This window comes from Schistocerca gregaria, chromosome 4 (assembly GCF_023897955.1).
Source record: "Schistocerca gregaria isolate iqSchGreg1 chromosome 4, iqSchGreg1.2, whole genome shotgun sequence".
In the NCBI taxonomy this organism is placed as follows: domain Eukaryota; kingdom Metazoa; phylum Arthropoda; class Insecta; order Orthoptera; family Acrididae; genus Schistocerca; species Schistocerca gregaria.
Window position 1 is genome coordinate 460886027 of NC_064923.1, and position 21356 is coordinate 460907382.

A 21356-nucleotide genomic window follows, 5' to 3' on the forward strand; every position below is an offset into this window, starting at 1 on the left:
GCTACTCTGCACTTCCTATTAATTCCATTCCTCAGCGACTTGTATTTCTGTATTCCTAAATTTCCCTGAACATTTTTGTACTTCCGTCTTTCGTCGATCAACTGAAGTATTTCTTCTGTTACCCATAGTTTCTTAGCTGTTACCTTCTTGTACCTATGTTCTTCTTTCCAACTTCTCTGATTGCTCTATTTGGATACGTCCGTTCTTTCCCCACTGTACTGCCTACTGAGCTCCTTTGCGTGCTGATTCTTCCAGACTAATCTCTTAGACTTCAGCCTACTCTTCATCACTATTTCATTGTAATCTGAGTCTATATCAGCTCCTGGGTACGCCTTACAATTCTGTATCCAATTTCGGAATGTCTGTCGCCGCGCAGTGTAGCCTCGTGGCCATAGCCGCCTTACCATGGTTCACACGGCTCCCTTCGTCTGTGGTTCGAGTCCTCCCTCGTGCGTATTGTGTAAGTTTCAGTTATATTAAGTAGTGTGTAAGCTTAGGACCGATGACCTCAGCAGTTCGGTCCCATAGGAAATTCCCACCAATTCTTTGTCTGACCATGATGTAATCTAAATGAAATCTTCCCATATCACGCTGCCTTTTCCAAGTATACCTCCTCCTCTTGTGAGTGTTGAACAGCGCATTCACTACTACTAGTTGAAATTTATTACAGAACTCAATTAGTCTTTCTCCTCTCTCATATCTTGTCCCAAGACCATATTGTCCTGTAACCATTTCTTCTACTCAGCCCTCTACAACTTCATTCCTCACCACCATGACTATTTCATTTTCATCTCCATTTCAATATCGTCATATACTTCCTCTGTCTCTTCATCTTCAGACTGCGACGTCGGCGTGTATACCTGGACTTTCATTTTCGGTGCTGGTTTCTGTCGATTCTGTTAAGAACACCGAGTGAGGTGGCTCAGTTGTCAGTATACTGTACTGGCATTCGGGAGGACGAAGGTTCAAACCCTAGTCTAGCCGTCCTGATTTAGGATTTCGGTGATTTCCCCAAATCGTTTCAGGCAAATGCCGGGATGGTTCCTTTCAGAGGGCAAAACCGAGTTCCTTGTCCATCCTTCCCTAATCCAGTGGGACCGATGACTTCGCTCTTTGGTTGTCTTCTCCCAAATCAACCAACCAACCAATCTGATAAGAACAACACTATCACAGAACTGTCTTACCTTCCTATTCATAAAGAATCCTACTCCCTTCATGCCATTTTCTGGTGCTGTTGACATTACCCTATACTTATCTGGCCAAGAATCCTTGTCTTTGTCTATTTCACTTCACTGACTACTACTATATCTAATTGAGCCTCTGCATTTCCCTTTTCAGATTTTCTAGTTTCCATAGCACGTTCAGGCTTCTGAAATTTCCGGCCTCGACAAATAGAACGTTATCTTTTCGTTGGTTATTTAATCTTTTTCTCACGGTGACCTCACTTTCGTCAGTCCCCTCCTGGAGATCCGAGTGGGGGACTACTCCGGAATCTTTCGACAATGTAGACATCATCATGAATGTAAAGATCATCATGACACTTTTTGAATTACCGGCTTCATGTCCTGTGGGTACAAGTTATGTGTCTTTAATGCACTGCTTTTCATTACCTTCTGCATCGTCATGCCGTTGGTTATTGCTGATTGTTCCGCGTTTTGGGACAGTTTCCCACTCCAAGGACAAGTGAGTGCCCTGAACCTCTGTCTGCTCCTCCGCCCTCTTTGAGAAGACGGTTGACGGAATGAGGGTGATGTCTCATGCCGGAAGTCTTCGGCCGCCAATGCTGATTATTAATCAAAATTTAAGCGATGGCTGGTTTCCAATCCGGGACGGAGGCTATTTTTATTATTAATCAGACACGCTAAGCTTAAACGACGGGTAGACCAGGACACCTCTAAGCCACCTAACTTTGTCGTTCCTCTAAGTATTCTTCCCCAGAGCAGGGTTTTCAACCTTAGTGTACGTATATTGCTTCAGTTCAAGACATTCTGGCCGACTTGCCGTGATGCCCTCAAGAGGGAGACGTAAACAACGGATAAATAATTAAAAAGCAGCACGTTACTTTGCGTTCGACATCAACTTGTAAACTTCGGACATTTCCTTGACGGATTATCTTACAACAGCTACCGTACCTCCTGATTCTGTGACTGAATTCTCTATGGAGTATCTGTATACATTTAGTTCACCTACCGTAGCTATGGACTGTGTGTGTTTAATTAGCTACATTAACGGTTCTGACGAGGATAATGCTGCTTTCTATCCGATCGTTCATGGTGTTTTGCTTTCATAACATTTTCTGTAATTTCAAGCTTGTCTGTATGTAGGGACATGTAGCAGACACAGAAGAAAGAGCAATTGAATGTAAAAATATAAGAAACAGTGAAGTACTTCTATTAACTGCATGTCACATGAAGCAATCCTTATCGTAAGTTTGTTTGTGGAACGCATGACTGTTAGGTATAGGTGGCAGTAGGATAGAGGTTAACTGCCTACACATAACATGATAAATCGTCTCTGGCAGTTCTGCTATCTCTTCATATTGTCGGCCAGTATTCGCAGAAGTTGGCCGCGGACAATCTGGTGTCCAGCAAGATTAGCCGCATCTGAGTTACATCTAAATCCCTGTTCACTATATTGGTGACTAATCTTGCATAATCCATTATTTCCACCGTAGTCCTCGCACCATCCTAGTGTTGTTCAATCCTCCTTTCTCTAGATTTTTTAGCCTGGGTGATCTGCCATTCCGTTCGAGCTTATTACCATTCACTAAGCTCTTCAACTGCACTAGTCACTTACTTCCTGTAAGGCATCTGTGTTCACTGTCAAAAATACTTCTGCAACGTTTTTTCCAGTGTCTCACTTCCCCATGTTTTGACTCCCTTTGTTTGTTACCAGAATGTCCACAACGACAGCATTTCGTATCAATAGAGAAAATATTCCCTTTATTCCGAATTTATTTTTTCCACTGTTATAGGCAAGCCAATACAAGTTTTGAAAATTCTGCACACATCTTTCTTGAGACGTGAGGAGGCGTTTTCCTTAGCAATGCGTCTAACAATGTGTGTTCGGCTTCCTGCAGAACGATTCTACTTGTTTAGTCATCATCCATCTGTTGATAGGTATTAGCATTGATCTTTCATCTCCACCTACAAAACTATCGTCAAACTCATTCTCCTTCGTGACACTCTATTTATTTCTGTGCAGCGGAATCTACAGCTGTTTTTCATCCTACAACGTCGTACCGGGCTGTTAACGGATTTTATCAAATGATTGAGCGTTTCCTGTCAAGCGCAACTTGGTAATCGGTAACAATTATTCATCTATCCATAAGCCAAAGTTTTATGCAGACAATAAGTTATCTGTAAATGTTAGAACTTTCTCTTCTGACTTATCTGAAACATCGCTGCAACGAGAAGTGCCATTGTTTTGATTATTGCCACCCATTTCTCGTATCATATCTTTGACGGCCTCTTCACAATTTTGCGATAATATAAAATCCACTGCTCTTCTTTGAACTTTTTTGATGTCCTCTGTCGATCCTATGTGGTAAAGATCCCATACCCCACAGACAAGCGTAGTGTTGCATCCTCTAAGCGTTCTGCCAAAAAGGCGGCCTTTGGTCTGTCTTCCCCACAATATTATCTATGTGATCGTTCCAATTTATTTCTAATTGTAATTCCTACGTATTTAATTGAATTTACACTCTTTAGATGTGGGTGATTTTTCTTGTAATCGAAATTTAGTGTATTCCTATAACTATCATGTGGATGCTACACACTTTTCGTTATTTTGAGTCTATTGTCACTTTTTCACAATTCCGATATATTTTATAGACCATTTTGCAATTCGTTTTGATCGTCTGATGACTTTAGAAGATGGTAAATGACAGCATCATCTGCAAACAGTCTAAGAGAGCTGCTCAGATTGTCTTCTAAATCGGTTATTTAGACCACGAGCAGCAGATGGCCTATAAAACTTCCTTGGGGAACGCCAGAAATTACTTCTGATTTACTCGATGACCATCCATCAATCATTACGAACTTTCACATTTATGACAGGAAATCACGAATCCAGTCACACAATGTGCTTAGAAGTCACTTCTGAGGAGCGATGTCGAAATCGTTCTGGAAATCTAAAAATATGGTACCAATTTGACGATGCTTGTCGACAACGCTCATTACTTCGTGAGAATAAAGAGCTGGTTGAGGTTCACAAGAACGACGTTTTATGAATCCGTTTTAGCCATCTGTCAACAAATCATTTTCTTCGAAGTAATTCGCAATGTGAGAGCACAGTGTATGTTCTAAAATCCTACTGTAAATCGACGTCTGTAATACGGCGGTGTCATCGGAATATTTCTAGGCGCTTTGTTGAGTATTGGTGCAATCTGTGCATCTTTCCAGATTTAGGTAGGTATCTTTAATCGAGAAAGCGGTTGTATCTAATTTGTTACTAAAGAACTTGTATATCAGCATGCGCTGAATGGAATCTTCGTGGTATGCAATCTGGACTGGGGGAGAGGTTTTAGAGATTTAATAAGAGATTTAAGCTGCTTCATTACACCGAGGATATCTACTTCTAAGTTATCCATGCTGGCCGTTCTTGACTCAAACGCTGAAATCTTTACTTCGCCATTTTTGGTGAAGGAATTTCGGAAAACCATATTTAGTAACTCGACTTTAGTGACGCTGACATTGGTAACATTTCCATCGCTATCGTGGAATGAGGGTGTTGTGTCTTGCCGCTGATGTACTTCACATACAACCATAAACGTTTTGGATTTTTTGCCAGATGTCCATACAGAGTTCCTTTGAGGAAACTGTTGAAAACACCTTGCATTAAAGTTCGCGCTAAAATTCCGGCTTCTCTAAGACTTTCGCCGTCTTGAGGATTTTTCTTTTTCTTTTTTGCATGCTTCTTCAATGTTTCTGCAGCAGTGTTCAGGCATACTTTATGTACCACTTCCGTCCTTTACTATTTTATTTGGTTGAAATCTACCCACGTATAAGGAGAGTTTCTATTCAGAATTCCGGTTGGAAACGCTAAGACGGCTTCCCGTCGATCCTTAGTAACTATACCTTTTAATAAGTTCCAAGATAGACTATCGAAAAAAGTTACAATTCCAAGAAACATTTAATGTACAGTAATGAAATTTCGGAAATACATGTATCTAGGTAACACATTAAAGTGATTAAAATTCCAAGATCATACATAACTGTAAATGCAGGAGAAGTCTTTGCAGATGTGAACTGATGGTACAGTAATAACCGGTGTAGCATTGCGTTGTACAGTTGCCGGATACAAGATGTGGGGTGATGTTCCGTGCCTATCGCACTTGGTGAATAAAGGAACAACTAAGGTTGTTTGAAGACGACACTGGAACTGTTGGCTGGTGATATCCAATATGCGCTCGATTGTAGACAGATTTGGTGATCAAGAAGGTGAAGGGAACACGCCAATACCCTGTAGAGCACTTTGTGTTACAACAGCGGTAACTGGGCGAGTGTTATCCTGTTGGAAAATACCCCCTGGATTGGAAGTATAACAGGTTGAATCACCGGACAATTTTGCAGTCAGGGTGCGTGGTATAATCACGAGAATTCTCCTGCTGTCGTACGAAATCGCACCCCAGACCATAACTCCAGTGTGTCTAGCACGCAGCAGCCGAGGCACAAGCATCCTTCTTCAGAAAACACCCTGCCCTCCAGTGTGCTCTCACTTGACGCCACTGAAGTCGCAAATGGCGGTGTTTTGTGGTCGGTGGGATGTATACTACAGGGCGTCTGTCTCGGAGCTGTCCTTGAAGTAACCGATTTGAAACAGTTCGTAGTGTCAGTGTGGTGCCAACTGCTGCCCATATTACTGCTGCAGATGCAGTACTAAGCTAAAGAACCATACGCCGAACACTATGGTCTTCCCTCTCGTTACGTGCCACGTAGCCTGACAGACCTCTTGCGATCGTACATTCTCTTGACAATCGCTGCCATCAATTATGTACAGTGGCTGCTTTCCTGCCATGTCTTTCTGCGGTATCGCAGAAGGAACACCCGCCTCCTCGTAGCCCTATTAAATGACATAGTTCAAAGACAGAGAGCTGTTGATAATGGTCTTAGAGGTATTCTTGATTAGCCGGCAGCGGTGGTCTTGCGGTTCTAGGCGCGCAGTCCGGAACCGCGTGACTGCTACGGTCGCAGGTTCGAATCCTGCCTCGGGCATGGATGTGTGTGATGTCCTTAGGTTAGTTAGGTTTAAGTAGTTCCAAGTTCTAGGGGACTGATGACCAGAGTAGTTAAGTCCCATAGTGCTCAGAGCCATTTTTTTAATTCTTGATTAATGTCATCTCACTACGTCCAGTCTCAAAGATAAGTACCGCTGACGAACGTGTAAAGCAAACCTGATTTCTGCCCTCATAGTGGCGCTATTGTCACCTCTCTTAAATTAGAGCAGAAATCAAGTTTCACATGTAGCAACATCAACGGACTTTCGTTTATGTCGCAAATCTCCTTCTTGGTGTTACGATGATTCTTTTTTTGTCAGCATTTCTCCAAAACCCCATTAGCTTGTTTTCTGGAACTGTAGCCTTGAGAAAATGAAGTGGCTTGTGGACTATTTTCTGTTTGTCTGCAGTTGGCTCCCGTTTACTTGGTTGAAATAGCCGAGGACCGCATCAGAGGGCTCTTGGTGTCGCTGGGTACATTGATGCAGGGAGTGGGTTCCCTGCTGATCACCGCTATTGGGCCAAAAGTGTCTTTCTTCGCGGTAACCGAAATCATGATGGTCGGGCCGGTCTTGTTTGCGGCCGTCTTCTGGTGGATGCCGGAGAGTCCGTACTTCTTGCTGGCGAAGCATCGCAAGGACGAAGCGACCAAGGCGCTGATGAGGCTGCGCGGGAAGAGTTCGGAGAAGGAGGTGAACGGTGAGCTGGAGATCATCCAGAGGGGACTGGAGGAGCGCTCGCAAGAGGAGATCAGCGCCGCAGACGCCTTCCGGGAGCTGCGGAGGAACGCCCGGTCGCGGAGGATCTTCATGGTGAGTGTCTGATGACACGGCTGCTGCCTGGAAAATACTTTAGTGTGTTTGGGGTTCAATTCCTAGGAGACTCGTCTCTAACATACGCAGCGAATTTCTAGATTACATCAGTGTTAACATGTAGACGATTGCTCTTCCATTCACACTCGGGTATTTCGCAGAGTGTACATGGAATGACTATCAGACTACTTCTCAAACGCTCCACTCTCGAATGGCACATGGAAAAAAAAGAATACCTATTCATACCACATTGCTGACTTAACAAAAAGCCAGAGCATAAAGAAGAGCTTCTCACATACGTGAATATCTCGAAGAGTTCTTAAGTAATCACGGTCGTCGCCGCCATTAGTCAAGACTAGACGGCCATCTAAGGCGGCAAAATTTTACTGGCGGCGAAAGGAAGGCAAAGTGTCAATACCTTTCGACAAAAAACAACATGCACGCCTCATCGGTATCCGAACGTAGATCCATCTCGTAAGAATCATCAGAGTCCAGTCACTTCTATCAGTGTGCCACCGGGGCGGCTAATAAAACTTGCAAAATTCCCAACAGAAAATGCAGATAAGACATATTTTATGTATTTAATCTCATAAAAGTTGTTGCTCTAGAAGATGAGGTTTCTTCCTTATTCCCAAAATACTTCAATTAAAACAGAAACGAAATAACACCACTATTATCCAGATGACATATTTGGATGTCTCCCATCAGCATACTATAATTTCGAAATTAAGGGGAAAATTCCACATTTGGTTTCGCTGGTATATTCACTTGATCGCTAGTTTCAGATGTTCTGCAAGATCTTCCTATTTCAATTAATTTTGGAAACTTCAGAAAGTGAGGATAAACCATAAGAAACGGATGGCACTTGTTGTCGTCAATAGGTCTTAAAGAAATTGAGGACAAAGCCTGAAAACTGAGAACCGTTCCCAGAAAATGAGGACGTCTGGACAACTTAGTTAATAATGTTTAGAAGTAGTATAATACGAGAGTTGCATTGCTCTACGGCTGGATGTCTTTGGTGGTGGAGTGAGGGGGGAGGCGATATTATTAGGGAGCCCGATGGTAATAAAAAAAGAGGGGCGTCATCTCTCAGTTCTTCCTAGGGCTGCAAAACACCTACCAACGATCCTGTAAGTAACAGCACGCATTACGTTGTGATGGACGACAAGTGTTCTGTGGAGACAAAGTTCACAAACTTGTTAAGGCTTTTTTCTTTCTTGTTGAAGCTCCTCCCGTGTTTGTGTATTTCTACAGCTTCTCTGAACAACCGGGTGTGATAGTGCTTCTCTAAAGTCAGAATTTCCGTATCGGCGAAATTTATTACGTGGTCGGTCTGACTCGCTCGTGCTCAGCCACGGCCAATTTCTCCACCTGTCACAACCTGCAATGTCGCTTATGTTCTTTGATCCTGGTGTTAACTGATCGTCCAGTCATTCCGATATAAACGTTTCCACATGTGCAAGGTATGCGGTATATTCCCGACACTGCAAGTGGGTCCCTTCTCTACTCTGCCGATCTAAGACACACTTTGATCTTCCTTCTTGGTTTAAATTTACCATTGAAGTAGAAAAGGACAAAAAAACTACCATTTCTAGATGTGCTGCGCACAACTGATACCGAAAACGTTGGACGTAGTGTGTACCGAAAACCGACACACACTGACCTATACCTGCCCAAACTATCAATCGACCACCCGTGCCCCAAGTAATGAGGCATGGTTAATACGCTCGTAACGCTTGTAGGACGAATATTTGAGCCGCAGTACCTCAGATACGAAATGCAACACCTGGAAACAGTTTAGAAGTGTAACAGAGCCGAACACTCGGCGAAGTAAGAAAAAGAAATGTCGCGTACGGCCTTTCAGCCATACATTCCCAGAGTGACAGACAGAATCGGCCGTATCTTGCTCAAACACGGCATAAAGACGATTTTCAAACCAACAAGGAAGATCAAAGAATGTCTTAGATCGGCAAAGGAGCAAACGGAACCGCTGGCGCTGTCGGGAATATACCGCATACCATGCACTTGCGGAAAAGTTTATGTCGGAATGATTGGACGATCAATACAGTATTAGTGGGTGCTGCTTGATACTGTGTAGTAGATAATATACAGCGTAGTCCATTGATAGTAGCCGGGCCAAATATCTCACGAAATAATCATCAGGCGAAAAAACTACAAAGAACGAAACTCGTCTAGCTTGAAGAGGGAAACCAGATGGCGCTATGGTTGGCCCGCTAGATGGCACTGCCATAGGTCAAACGGATATAAACTGCGTTTTTTCAAATAGGAACCCCCATTTTCTGTTACATATTCATGGAGTACGTAAAGAAATATGAATGTTTTAGTTGGACCACTTGCTTTGTGATAGATGGCGCTGTAATAGTCACAAACGTATAAGTACGTGGTATCACTTAACATGTCGCCAGTGCGGACGGTATTTCCTTCGTATTAGAATGGACCGTTTACCAATTTCGGTTAAGGTTGATATCGTGTTGATGTATGGCTATTGTGATCAAAATGCCCAACGGCCGTGTGCTATGTATGCTGCTCGGTATCCTGGACGACATCATCCAAGTGATCGGACCGTTCGTCGGATAGTTACGTTATTTAAGGAAACAGAAAGTGTTCAGCCACATGTGAAACGTTAACCACGGCCTGCAACCAATGATGATGCCCAGGCAGGTGTTTTAGCTGCTGTCGTGGTTAATCCGCACATCAATATCAGACAAACTGCGCGAGAATCGGGAATCTCAAAAACGTCGGTGTTGAAAATGCTACATCGACATCGATTGCACCTATACCATATTTCTGTGCACCAGTAATGGCATGGCGACAACTTTGAACGTCGTGTACAGTTCTGCCACTTGGCACAAGAGAAATTACGGGACGATGACAGATATTTTGCACGCGTTCTATTTAGCGACGAAGCGTCATTCACCAACCGCGGTAACGTAAACCGGCATGATATGCCTATTGGGCAATTGAAAATCGACGATGGCTGTGACAAGTGGAACATCAGCGACGTTGTTGGGTTAATGTATGGTGCAGCATTATGGGAGGAAGGATAATGGGCCGCCATTGTATCGATGGCAATCTAAATGGTGCAATGTATGCTGATTTCCTACGCAATGTTCAACCGATATTACTACCATATGTTTCACTGCATTAGAGAATGGCGATGTACTTCCAACATGATGGATGTCCAGCACATAGCTCGCGTGTGGTTGAAGCGGTATTGAATAGCATATTTCATTACAGGTGGATTAGTAGTCGAAGCACCGTACCATGGCCCGCACATTCACCGGATCTGACGTCCCCGGATTTGTTTCTGTGGGGAAAGTTGAAGGGGATTTGCTATCGTGATTCACCGACAACTCCTGACAACATGCGTCAGCGCATTGTTAATGCATGTGCGAACATTACGGAAGGCGAACTACTCGCTGTAGAGAGGAATGACGTTACACATATTGCCAAATGCATTAAGGTTGACGGACTGCATTTTGAGCATTTATTGCATTAATGTGGTATTTACAGGTAATCACGCTGTAACAGCATGCGTTCTCAGAAATGATAACTTCACAAAGGTACATGTATCACACTGGAACAATCGAAATAAAATATACCTACGTCCTGTATTTTAATTTAAAAAACCTACCTGTTACCAAATGTTCGTCTAAAATTGTGAGCCATATGTTTGTGACTACTACAGCGCCATCTATAACAAAGCGAAAAAAGTGGTCCATATAAAACATTCATATTTCTTTACGTAATACACGAATACGTAATAAAAAATGAGAGTTCTGATTAAAAAAAAACGCATTTAATATGTGTTTGACCTAAGGCAACTCCATATAGCGGGCGAACCATAGCACCATCTGGTTTCCCACTTCAAGCTCGACAAGTTTCGTTCTTTGTAGTTCTTCCGTTGGACGCTTATTTCGTGAGGTATTTGACCCAGTCACGATCAGTGGACCGCCCTGTATATAGGTTGATCTCTGCAAAGGGAAATGTTATGAGCACGCGAGGTCGGTTGTAGACAAGGCGAATGGTCAACTTCAGTCGATTTCGAGAATTCTAGGAAAATGTCGTTCGTCTATATAGCAGATCGCTTATAGGACATTGGGTTGACCCTTTCTTGAGTACTGCTCGATTGTTTCGGATCTCCAGCATGTTGGATTCAAGTAACACATCGAAACAATTAAGAGGCATGTTGCCAGATTATTGAGAAAATTCAGAATAGCGGTTTTTGCGACGTAGTGTAGAACAACCCTACTGCCATCCAAATATATCCTGCTTAAGGGACACGAAAACAGGATTAGAGAAATGAAGATTCATACTGAAACGATCTGAAAAGTCGTTTCTCTCTCGCTCTCTTTGGGAGATGGAGGGAAAAATGAATGACTGGCGGTAATACGACGATGCACCATATCGTGGCTTGTAGGGTATGTATGTATGTGAAAGAAAAATCTTTCTTATGTTCTTATTTTATTACTATAGTCATTGGTCCATATGTAGGTGGAGGACAACGAAATATTTAGCATTTGGCGTAGGTAGATGCTGAATGAAATGTCAAAGATATCGCGGTAATGAACAATGTCATTGTTTTTATAATCGCCACCCCACTCGTTTATTGTGTCCATAACACTCTCTCAAATGTTTCGTAATATTATAAAACGAAGTGCCCTTTCTTCAACTTTTTCAACGTACTCTGTCTGTTCTGTCTGGTAATAATCCCATAAGTCCAGAACAGACGGGCAAACATAGTGTAGGCAGCCCTTGAGTACTTCTGTAGCATATTGGTGTGTTCTCCCAGTACAACACAGTAGAAAAACCTTCGAATTTATCTGATTTTTCTTATAACCAAAACACAATAATGTAACTCTGCATATATAAAGATCACTCAGTGAGAGGTGAAAATGTAAACGTAAGTAAACTGAATGACTGACGTCAAGTTCCGTCTAAGGCGACCAAAACCTGACATTTTGAAGTAGGAAAAATTTAAGAAATAATATTGTTGTGTAAAGCTGTTTTCGTTATTTCTGCGCAATTGCAGAGAACCAACATACGGTACTGTAACCTAAGTGTCACCTACTAGCAGAAATATTCTACGTCCCTCACTGACAAACTCTGTCAGTGTTAGCCTCAGTGTACAAAATTATAATCCCAGATCACTTTACTCAATAAAATCGCAAGTTCTGTCGAACTGATAGCAGAAAGTAATCAGAGTCCTGGCTATTTATAAATTATTCAGAAGTCCACAGTGTACTCATGGGAAATAATGCTACGTGTCGCCAGTGACGACAAAGAAATGTCTGTCTCCCAAAACGTATGAGGCTGGGATACTGCTCAGATAGCACAGATGTTGCCTCAATAAATCCAGTTTCCTACGATTAACTAAAAAATTTAATGAACAATCTCACCTTTTTCTCGCGGTATTGAGGTAATGTAAGAGCACACATACTTTCGTGGTCATGTTCCCTGGAAATGAGGAAGAGAAAGAAGACGACTACCCTGTCTGAACATGCCAGATTTCAGACAAGATAAGAATGTGCATACTCAGGCATTCATGCATGACGTAAAAAAATTCGGGGAATCCATTCTGCACAACTCATATGAAGTTAGGGTATAAAAGTCGGAAGACTTGTTTAGAGGCTTTTAGTCGATGTTGCACAATCAGAGACGTCACCACTGCAGGAAATACTATGCTTGCGAAATTGAATTCTGCTACCGTAAATTAAATAAAAAAGAGGTTATAAGCTGATTTTAACGTTTCTAGTTGTTATGAATGATATGTTTAATTTGATTTTTGTAACGAATAATAGTGTAATATAAAATAAGGTGAATTCAGTGAAAAAGTATACTTTTTCTTACTGCTCCTATAGTCGCTCATCTATGCTTAATTTTACAAGAATGGGAATAGTTGCCGATGTCGTGGTGTTAGCATTGGCATATGCATGGGTCGTTGGCCGAGGAGGCCAATCGTTAGGAGTGTTCGGCGAACTGTGCATTCAGACACACATTCCCTCCACCCATAATTAAAGTCTGATATTAGTTTGGTAACAGTTCGCCACCTGTCCTGTTTTACCAGTCTTCCCAACCTACAACGTCGGATATGGGTAATGAGGGGTGGTCGCCCAACCCCACGACCTCTGGACGTGGTTTCACCTTGGTTTCGTTGAGTGTTGAAGACTCACCACCCGACAAGTCGTGCAGTTTTACCTAAATGTTCGTGCCGAGCCTCAGATAGATCGCACGTCTTCCCCATTCTACACGTGGACTGCACGGTCACTGGTACTAAATGTACCGTCCGACTAGCAGTCATTCCTTGGCAGATGACGCAGCTATCGCTTGGATGATTTTACGTCGATAGCAGGTCGGTGGTCATAATGTTATGACTAATAAGTATATTTATGCATGGATCTGTTCCACTCATGGAAAACTCCTGTCGCGGGGTTTTCTTCTGGTAAAATGTTGATATTAGTGTTTCTTTAATTCTCATGTAGAAATATTTTCCATGTTTGACAAGCCAATGTCGATTCATTATCTGACGGCAAGGCTGCAAGTTTACCAACTGCAGCCATATAATGATTTACAATTCTTTTAATGATTGGACGTGCTGCTGTAGACTTTGTTGCATATTGTTTGTTACACATTATTTGCTTAATTTCATTAATGATCATAACCCTTTTCTGTATGGGATGGAATAAGTAATTTGGCAATATCTTTCTTCGGTTGAACTTCCATATGACACTGGTCAAATATCAGTAATATCTGTTTTTTTCCTTTCGAATACATGTACACTGTAGACGATGTATACATTAACAGTAATTATTTTAATCCTGCCTCTTTCAGAAAGTCAATGGTTGGACACGCTACAGTCTTATCATCACCTTCATTTTCACTGCTCTAACTGGACAATTTTGTGAAGGTGTACTATCAGTGGATGCTTTCTTTGTCTTAAGAAACTTTACTTGTACGCCCTTGTAGTATTAGCCGTGCTCTACCTTTGTTTTCACTACATCAGCTACAATATTTTGGCCATTGGTGCTAAGAAACCATTTGCATGAAGAGAAGTCGATCACTGCATCCTTCTCCCTTAGGAAATCAAAACCAAAACTGCATTCTACTACTAACCCACTTACTATTGCTAATGGGCATTTTATAACTTGACTTCATATTTCAACTTCCACCAGTGTTTCTATGTTGTCATTTCTTGGCTTAACCCCATTAGCTCCAATAATCTTACAAATTTGTACAGGAAACATAGGTACTTTAGCAACCTCATGACTCTTACAAAATACGTTGGATGAAATAACATTTACCGTAGCATCCACGTCTAAAACAATTCCACTTGAGACTTTCCCTGCGATAGCACAGATAGTAGCTTGAACAATCTCTTCCCTTTGATCATAGTATTTGTAATTCTCTCATGTCTATCTCATCATTACAGCCTGATAGATTTATGGATTACTTACATTGTCTAGAGATACAATTTTATTTTGTGAATTATTTTACGTGGACAGGTATAAAGGCCTACCTGAACAATGTATTTCCTTTTCTGATAAAAAGAGACTCTCATACTGTAAAGCTTAAAATATTGATAACTCCGGAAATATCGCTTTAAATTATTATATTTTTTATCTTGTTACCTTATTTTGTCTCGTTGCTTGTTATCTGTTCTTCTCCTAGACTTTATTTGTACATATGGTTATAATCACGTAAGTTAATTTAGATAATAGTAATTATCATCGAACACATTATTTGCATATTAACCATTGAATTTCCTGACTCTAATGGTAAACTGTAAATGAGTGGATGACATCGTTACTCAGATGGCCGAAACCGGGGAAGTTCGGCGGCCAGCCAGGTGCAAATCTTATTTCATTCGACGCCACATTGGGCGACTTGCGCGCCGGTGGTGATGAGGATGTAATGATAGTGAGGACAATGCAACACCCAGTTCCCGAGCTGAGAAAATCTCCAACCCGGCCTGAAATCGAACCGGGGCCACTTTCGTGGGAGTCGAGCACGTTACCACCCAGCAAAGCATGCGGATACACTAATGGTGTATGTGCATCTATAACAGTCCATCCTTTTAAAGAGTCAGTGAGTTTGTTTCATTATCAGAACTAGCCAGCTTGGGTGACATCTGCTTGTCTACCATTACACCTGTCTCATTAAGACAACTAATAATTACAGTAATTATGTAGAAACAGCTTGTTACTGTAATCATAAAGTCCGATGCAACAGTGCAAATAACATTGGCACGCATCAGATAATTAAAATACATGGTCACAGGTCGATTAACCGAGACAACAACTTCTAAAACACAATATTTATCTGGACCGTCTCTGTAACATTTCGTTACAACTGCATCCACACTACCTCATGGCCAACGTTTCAAGGAACAATGCAGTTAAACTTAATCGTTTGTATGCGATGCTGTGGCATGGGTATCTTCCAGCTTAATAATAGTTACGACACGACTCTGGGTCCACAGACCGTTTTCCAAAGTACGGTTTTCTACTGGAGTTTCTTGCATGTTGTGATTACTGTGCGTGGTTGTTTGATTGCATTATTTAGTTTCGCTATTCCACCGATTGTTGTTGTTGTTATAATACTGTATGTATGTGGGTTCCTAAGGGACCAAACTGCTGAGGTCATCGGTCATTAGACGTACACACAACTTAAACTAACTATGTTAAGAGCAACACACAAACCCATGCCCGAGGGAGGACTCGAACCTCCTGCGGGAGGGGCCGCGCAAGCAGTGACATGGCGCCTCTAACCGCGCGCCCACTCCGCGCGGCGTTGTTATAGTTGGACCACTACCCACTGCTATTACCATAGTAACCAGGACGATACCTGTTACCATTTCTTCTGTTTTTAATAAATTTTTTTGGACTGTGAGCAACCTGCTGCACATTACACACGAGTGGTGATCCCTGGTGTGTCATTCAATTTACGTCACTGTCTCTTGTTCCACTATGATTGTATGTTTGTACGAGTGGCAGAGAGGACTGTACTGTGTCATTGTTCTGATTGTTATTCAGTTACGAATCTTGATGTTAAGGCCAAGTGAGTCTAATAGAGACAGGAAATGTTTGTGATTGTTATCTGGCATATGGACTGATTTCGTCTATAGGTTTTTGGAAATTTTGGTTTTGGTATTGGCAGAACGTCCATAAATGATCTGGTTTCCTTCTAATAACGTCTTACTCGAGTACTTCTCGAAATACTTGCCTACGTTTCCTTACTTACTGTTCAAGGGTTTAGTATTACAGACCTCCTTATGGTGACTTTCTCGAACACAGCCGCGCCAGTCTTTCGATAAGAACACATATCTGCATCTAGATGACTGCTCTGAAAATCATACTTAAGTGCCTGGAATAATATTCATCGGACCACCTTCACATTAATTGTTTGTTATTCCAGCCTCAAACAGCGCTCAGAAAAAAGAACATTTATATATCTCATCGCGAAGTCCAATGTCCCTTATTTTATTATGACAATCGTTTCTCCTTGAGTACATCGGCGTCAACAACATAAATTTGCATTCGAAGGAGAAAGTTGGTGATTGAAATTTCGTGCGAACACCCGGTCGCAGCGTAAACCGCCTTTACCACAATGATTTCCACTCCAATTCCTGTATCATGTCCGTAAAACCCTCTCTTCTATTTCTTGATGATATAAAACGTGCTGCCCTTCTTGGAACTTTCTCGTTGTACTCCGTCAGTCCCATCTGGTAAAGATCCAACAAAGCGCAGCAGTACTCAAAAAGAGACAGACGAGTATACTATAGGCAGTCTCTTTAGTAGATCTGTGTCACCTCCTAATTGTTCTGCCAACAAAACGCACTCTTTGGCCGCCTTCTCCACAACATTTTCTTTCCAACGGAGGTTGTTGAAAATTCCAGAACGCTGTGTTTAGTAACTCTGCCTTAGCATCAGTGTCATCGATAGTATCTCCCGTGCTATCGTGCAGAGAAGGCACCGACTGTGTCTTTCAGCTTGCATACTTTACAAACGAATAGAATTTCTTTGGATTTTCTGTCAGGTTTTGAGACAAAATGTCATTCTGGAAACTAATATAAGCACCTTTCATTGAAGCCCTTGCCAAATTTCGAGTTTCTGTGAAAGATCGCATATCGCGGGGATTTTGTGTTCGTTTAAATTTGGTATGCTGTTTTCGCTGTTTCTGCAACAGTGTTGTGACCTGTTTTGTGTACCATCGTGGCTCAGCTCCGTTGTCTGTTAGTTTATTTGGTATAAATCTTTCAATTGCTGTCGGTATTACTTCTTTGAATTGAAACATTTCTGGTCTGTGCTTACATTGTTAGTTTGGAGGGAGTGGATAGTTTTTTTGGATATATATATATATATATATATATATATATATATATATATATATATATATATATATATATATATATATGTTGTTGTTGTAGTCTTCAGTCCTGAGACTGGTTTGATGCAGCTCTCCATGCTACTCTATCCTGTGCAAGCTTCTTCATCTCCCAGTACCTACTGCAACCTACATCCTTCTGAATCTGCTTAGTGTACTCATCTCTCGGTCTCCCTCTACGATTTTTACCCTCCACACTGCCCTCCAATGCTAAATTTGTGATCCCTTGATGCCTCAAAACATGTCCTACCAACCGATCCCTTCTTCTAGTCAAGTTGTGCCACAAACTTCTCTTCTCCCCAATCCTATCCAAACTAGTTATCGTCCATGTTTCACTTCCATATATATATATATATATATATATATTGATTTTGGTGGAGTTGGGAATTACGTTATTCAGTCTCGCTACAACAATCCTGTGTTCACTATCCCTTTATCCATTTTGATGCCCGTAATTAGCTCAGGACTATATGCTGCTAAGTGGTAATGTGTGTTTTCATAACTGTTTACTGTTCGAGTGGGCTCATAACTAATTGCTTGAAATAATTTTCAGGGAATGCGTTTAGCACAATTTCGGATGATGTTTAATCGTACCTCCGGATTTAAATACGTTCGCCAGCATATATATACGTAAATCGAAGTCACCTTCAACTATAATTGTATGAGCCAGATACGTTTTTGAAACCAGATTCAAGTTTTCATTGAAGCTTCTAGCGATTAAATGTCCTGAATTGGGAGGTCGGTAGAAGGATCCAATTATTATTTTATTCCAGTTATCGAGAATGGCCTCTATCCATACTAGCTTAGAAGGACGATCTGTTTCAATTTCGCTACAAAATAAACTACTTCTAACAGCAACAAACACGTCACCGAGCACCGTTAGTGCTTCGCAAACTTACCTTCGGCTTTAGCCAGCTTTCAATGCTTATAACGAATTCAACATCAGTGCTTTTTTATTAACGTTTGAAGCTCTGATACTTCCTCATCACAGCTACGACAATTTACAACTGTTATACCGATGATTTCCTCCTGTGTTCGGCTTGCACCCTCTGAGACTGAAGTCCTTTTTGTGTTTCCTCAAGACCTACTAACCCAAAAATCCTTCCAATTCACACCGCACAGCCCTCGCTAACCGTGTGGCCGCCACCTGCGTGTAATGGAATCCTGACATATGAAACGGAGCCCGAAACCCCACCACATATGGCGCAAGTTGAGGAGTCTGCAGCTTACAACCGCAGAAACGTCTGAGCCTCTGAGTCAGACACTCCACTCGACTTTGTACCCGAGGTCCGCAACTGGTCCTGTCGATTTTGCTGCAGGATGTGATCTTCTTGCTCATCTATAAAATTAATTATCTTATTATCTAGTTTACGAACAGATTTATTTTTATTTTTACTTGTTCGTCAGACGTGTTATTGCGTGAGGAATGAAATGATGTGATCCGCAGTTTTCAATGTTGTAATTGCAGTGGCTAATGTGCTTTTCTGTGCTGTCAACATTTGACACATAGGTTGACACAGCATTTTGTTGTAACATTAAATTTTCATGTAGTGGTACTACCGTTAGCTTATTTGACATCTCATTAGTAATTCATCATGTTTAGAAGACATTTGACATGAAAATTGAGTTAATAAGCGACTTGAGAGCTCATTTTACATTTGTTGAAAACATATCTTTAATATTTCTTGTCAACTACGATATATTGTCGAATTTTAATCTACCATAGTACTGACTATTGGATTAACTACTTCCCTTTCAGTACACGATTCATCTTCGTGAGGTGAAGTGTCAACATTCTCACTGGCCGGTTTAGCGAATTTGCTATCACCATCATTCCGCTATATTTCATTTCGTATTTTTGTTGCCATTTTTTTTGGCTCTTCCAATTTTTACCACATTTTTTCACATGTGTAAAATCACGGCTTTAACAGTTAATGGTTACTTTACCAGCATTACTACTCCATGTGCAGACAGTAGAGAATATATGATGTTTTTCTTTTACACGACATCGTATCTTATGTTATTTTTAAAATTTAGTTTTTTCTGGTAAATATGTACTCAGCTATAGTTGTTCCATAATTTCAGTGGCACTATGTGATCAAAAGTGTCCGGACACCCCGAAAAACATACGTTTTTCATGTTATGTGTATTGCACTGCCACCTACTGCCAGGTACTCCATAGCAGCGACCTCAGTACTCATTAGAAATTGTGAGAGAACAAAATGGGGCCCTCTGAGGAACTCAAGGACTTCGAACGTGGTCCGGTGATTGGTTGTCACGTGTGCCATACGTTTGTACGCGAGATTTCCACACTCCTGAACATCCCTAGGTCCATTGTTTCCCATGTGATAGTGAAGTGGAAAGGTGAAGGGCCACGTACAGCACAAAATCGTACACCCCGACATAGTCTGTTGACTGACAGTGACCGCCGACAGCTGAAGATGGTCGTAATATGTAATAGGCAGACATCTATCCAGACCATCAGACAGGAATTCTAAACTGCATCAGGATCCGCTGCAAGCACTATAACCGATAGGCGGGATGTGAGAAAACTTGCATTTCATCGTTGAACGGCTGCTCATAAGCCATCACGCCGGTAAATGCCAACGACGCCACGCTTGGACGATTAAACAGTGGAAATACGTTGTGTTGAGTGACGAATGACGGTACACAATGTGTCGATCCGATGACAGGGTGTGGGTATGGTGAATTCTCGGTGAACGTCATCTGCCAGCGTGTGTAGTGCCAACAGTAAAATTCGGAGGCGTGGTGCTATGGTGTTGTCGTGTTACTCACGGAGGGTACTTGCACCCCTTGTTATTTTGCGTGGCACTATTACAGCACATTGATGTTCTAAGCATTTTCTTGCTTGAATCTATTGTAAAGCAATTCGGGGATGGGGATTGCATCTTTCAACACGGCCGAGCACCTGTTCGTAATTACTTCCCTGTAATGGACTGGCTTGCACAGAGTCCTGACCTGAACCCTATAGAACACCTCTGGGATGTTTTGGAACGTGGACAACGTACCGGGTCTCACCGACTGACTTCTATACCTCTCCTCAGTGCAGCATTCCATGAAGAACGGGCTGCCATTCCCCAAAAAACCTTCCAGCGCCTGATTGAACATATGACTGCGAGAGTGTAAGATGTCATCAAGGCTAGGTATGGGCCAACACCATATTGAATTTCAGCATTACCGATAGATGGCGCCATAAACATGTAAATCTATTTCAGCCAGGTGTCCGGATACTTTTGATCACATAGTATACATTCTGGTTGTTCACCTCCTGTTTTATCTTTCTCCATTACTCCTTTTTTACATGAAACAAATACAAGGGAAGTTGTAACAATGTGACAACGATAAAGTTAACATACAATGTACATAAAATTTTTGCTTGCTGTCGTACGGTCGCCATTACAGTGCTTCCTTATACACGAGCTTTTATGAAGTTTATGAATATTTTGAAATCAAAGTAATATGTTTTCAAAATAAAATATGGCACTGACGATAGAAAGAGAAAAATATTGTTCTAATAATTCGAACGTTAATTAGTGCCTTTGTAATCATATGTGACTTTATCCAGAAAAATTTGGAAATTTGTGGTGAGGTCTTATGCGACCAAAGCGCTGAGATCATCGGTTCCTATGCTTACGCACTACTTAACCTAACTTAAACCAGCTTACGCAAAGGACAATACACACACCCATGCCCGATGGAGGACTCGAACCTCCGACATGTGGAGGCGCTCGGACCGTGACAAGGTGCCCCGTCCGGCTCACGTACGAGGCACAGAGGTCGTTATTGACAAGTAGAAAATCTTGCTAACGCAGGACCATGATAACATGAAGTTTCAGTGTAACAAATGACTTGCATGTTAATAACAATGTTAATCAAACTTTGTGAAGAAGATCGGTCTGCCG

The 21356-nt window shown here is 41.7% G+C and overlaps 1 protein-coding gene across 1 annotated transcript in view; it reads left to right on the forward strand.

Moving 5' to 3' along the window:
- The window catches only part of LOC126267201 (facilitated trehalose transporter Tret1-like), a 122457-nt gene that overhangs the window by 34274 nt on the left and 66827 nt on the right, over window positions 1-21356 (forward strand). Inside the window, exon 3 of the mRNA XM_049972170.1 lies at window positions 6628-7029. Coding sequence (XP_049828127.1) covers window positions 6628-7029 — 402 coding nt within the window. The remainder of the gene's footprint in view (window positions 1-6627; window positions 7030-21356) is intronic.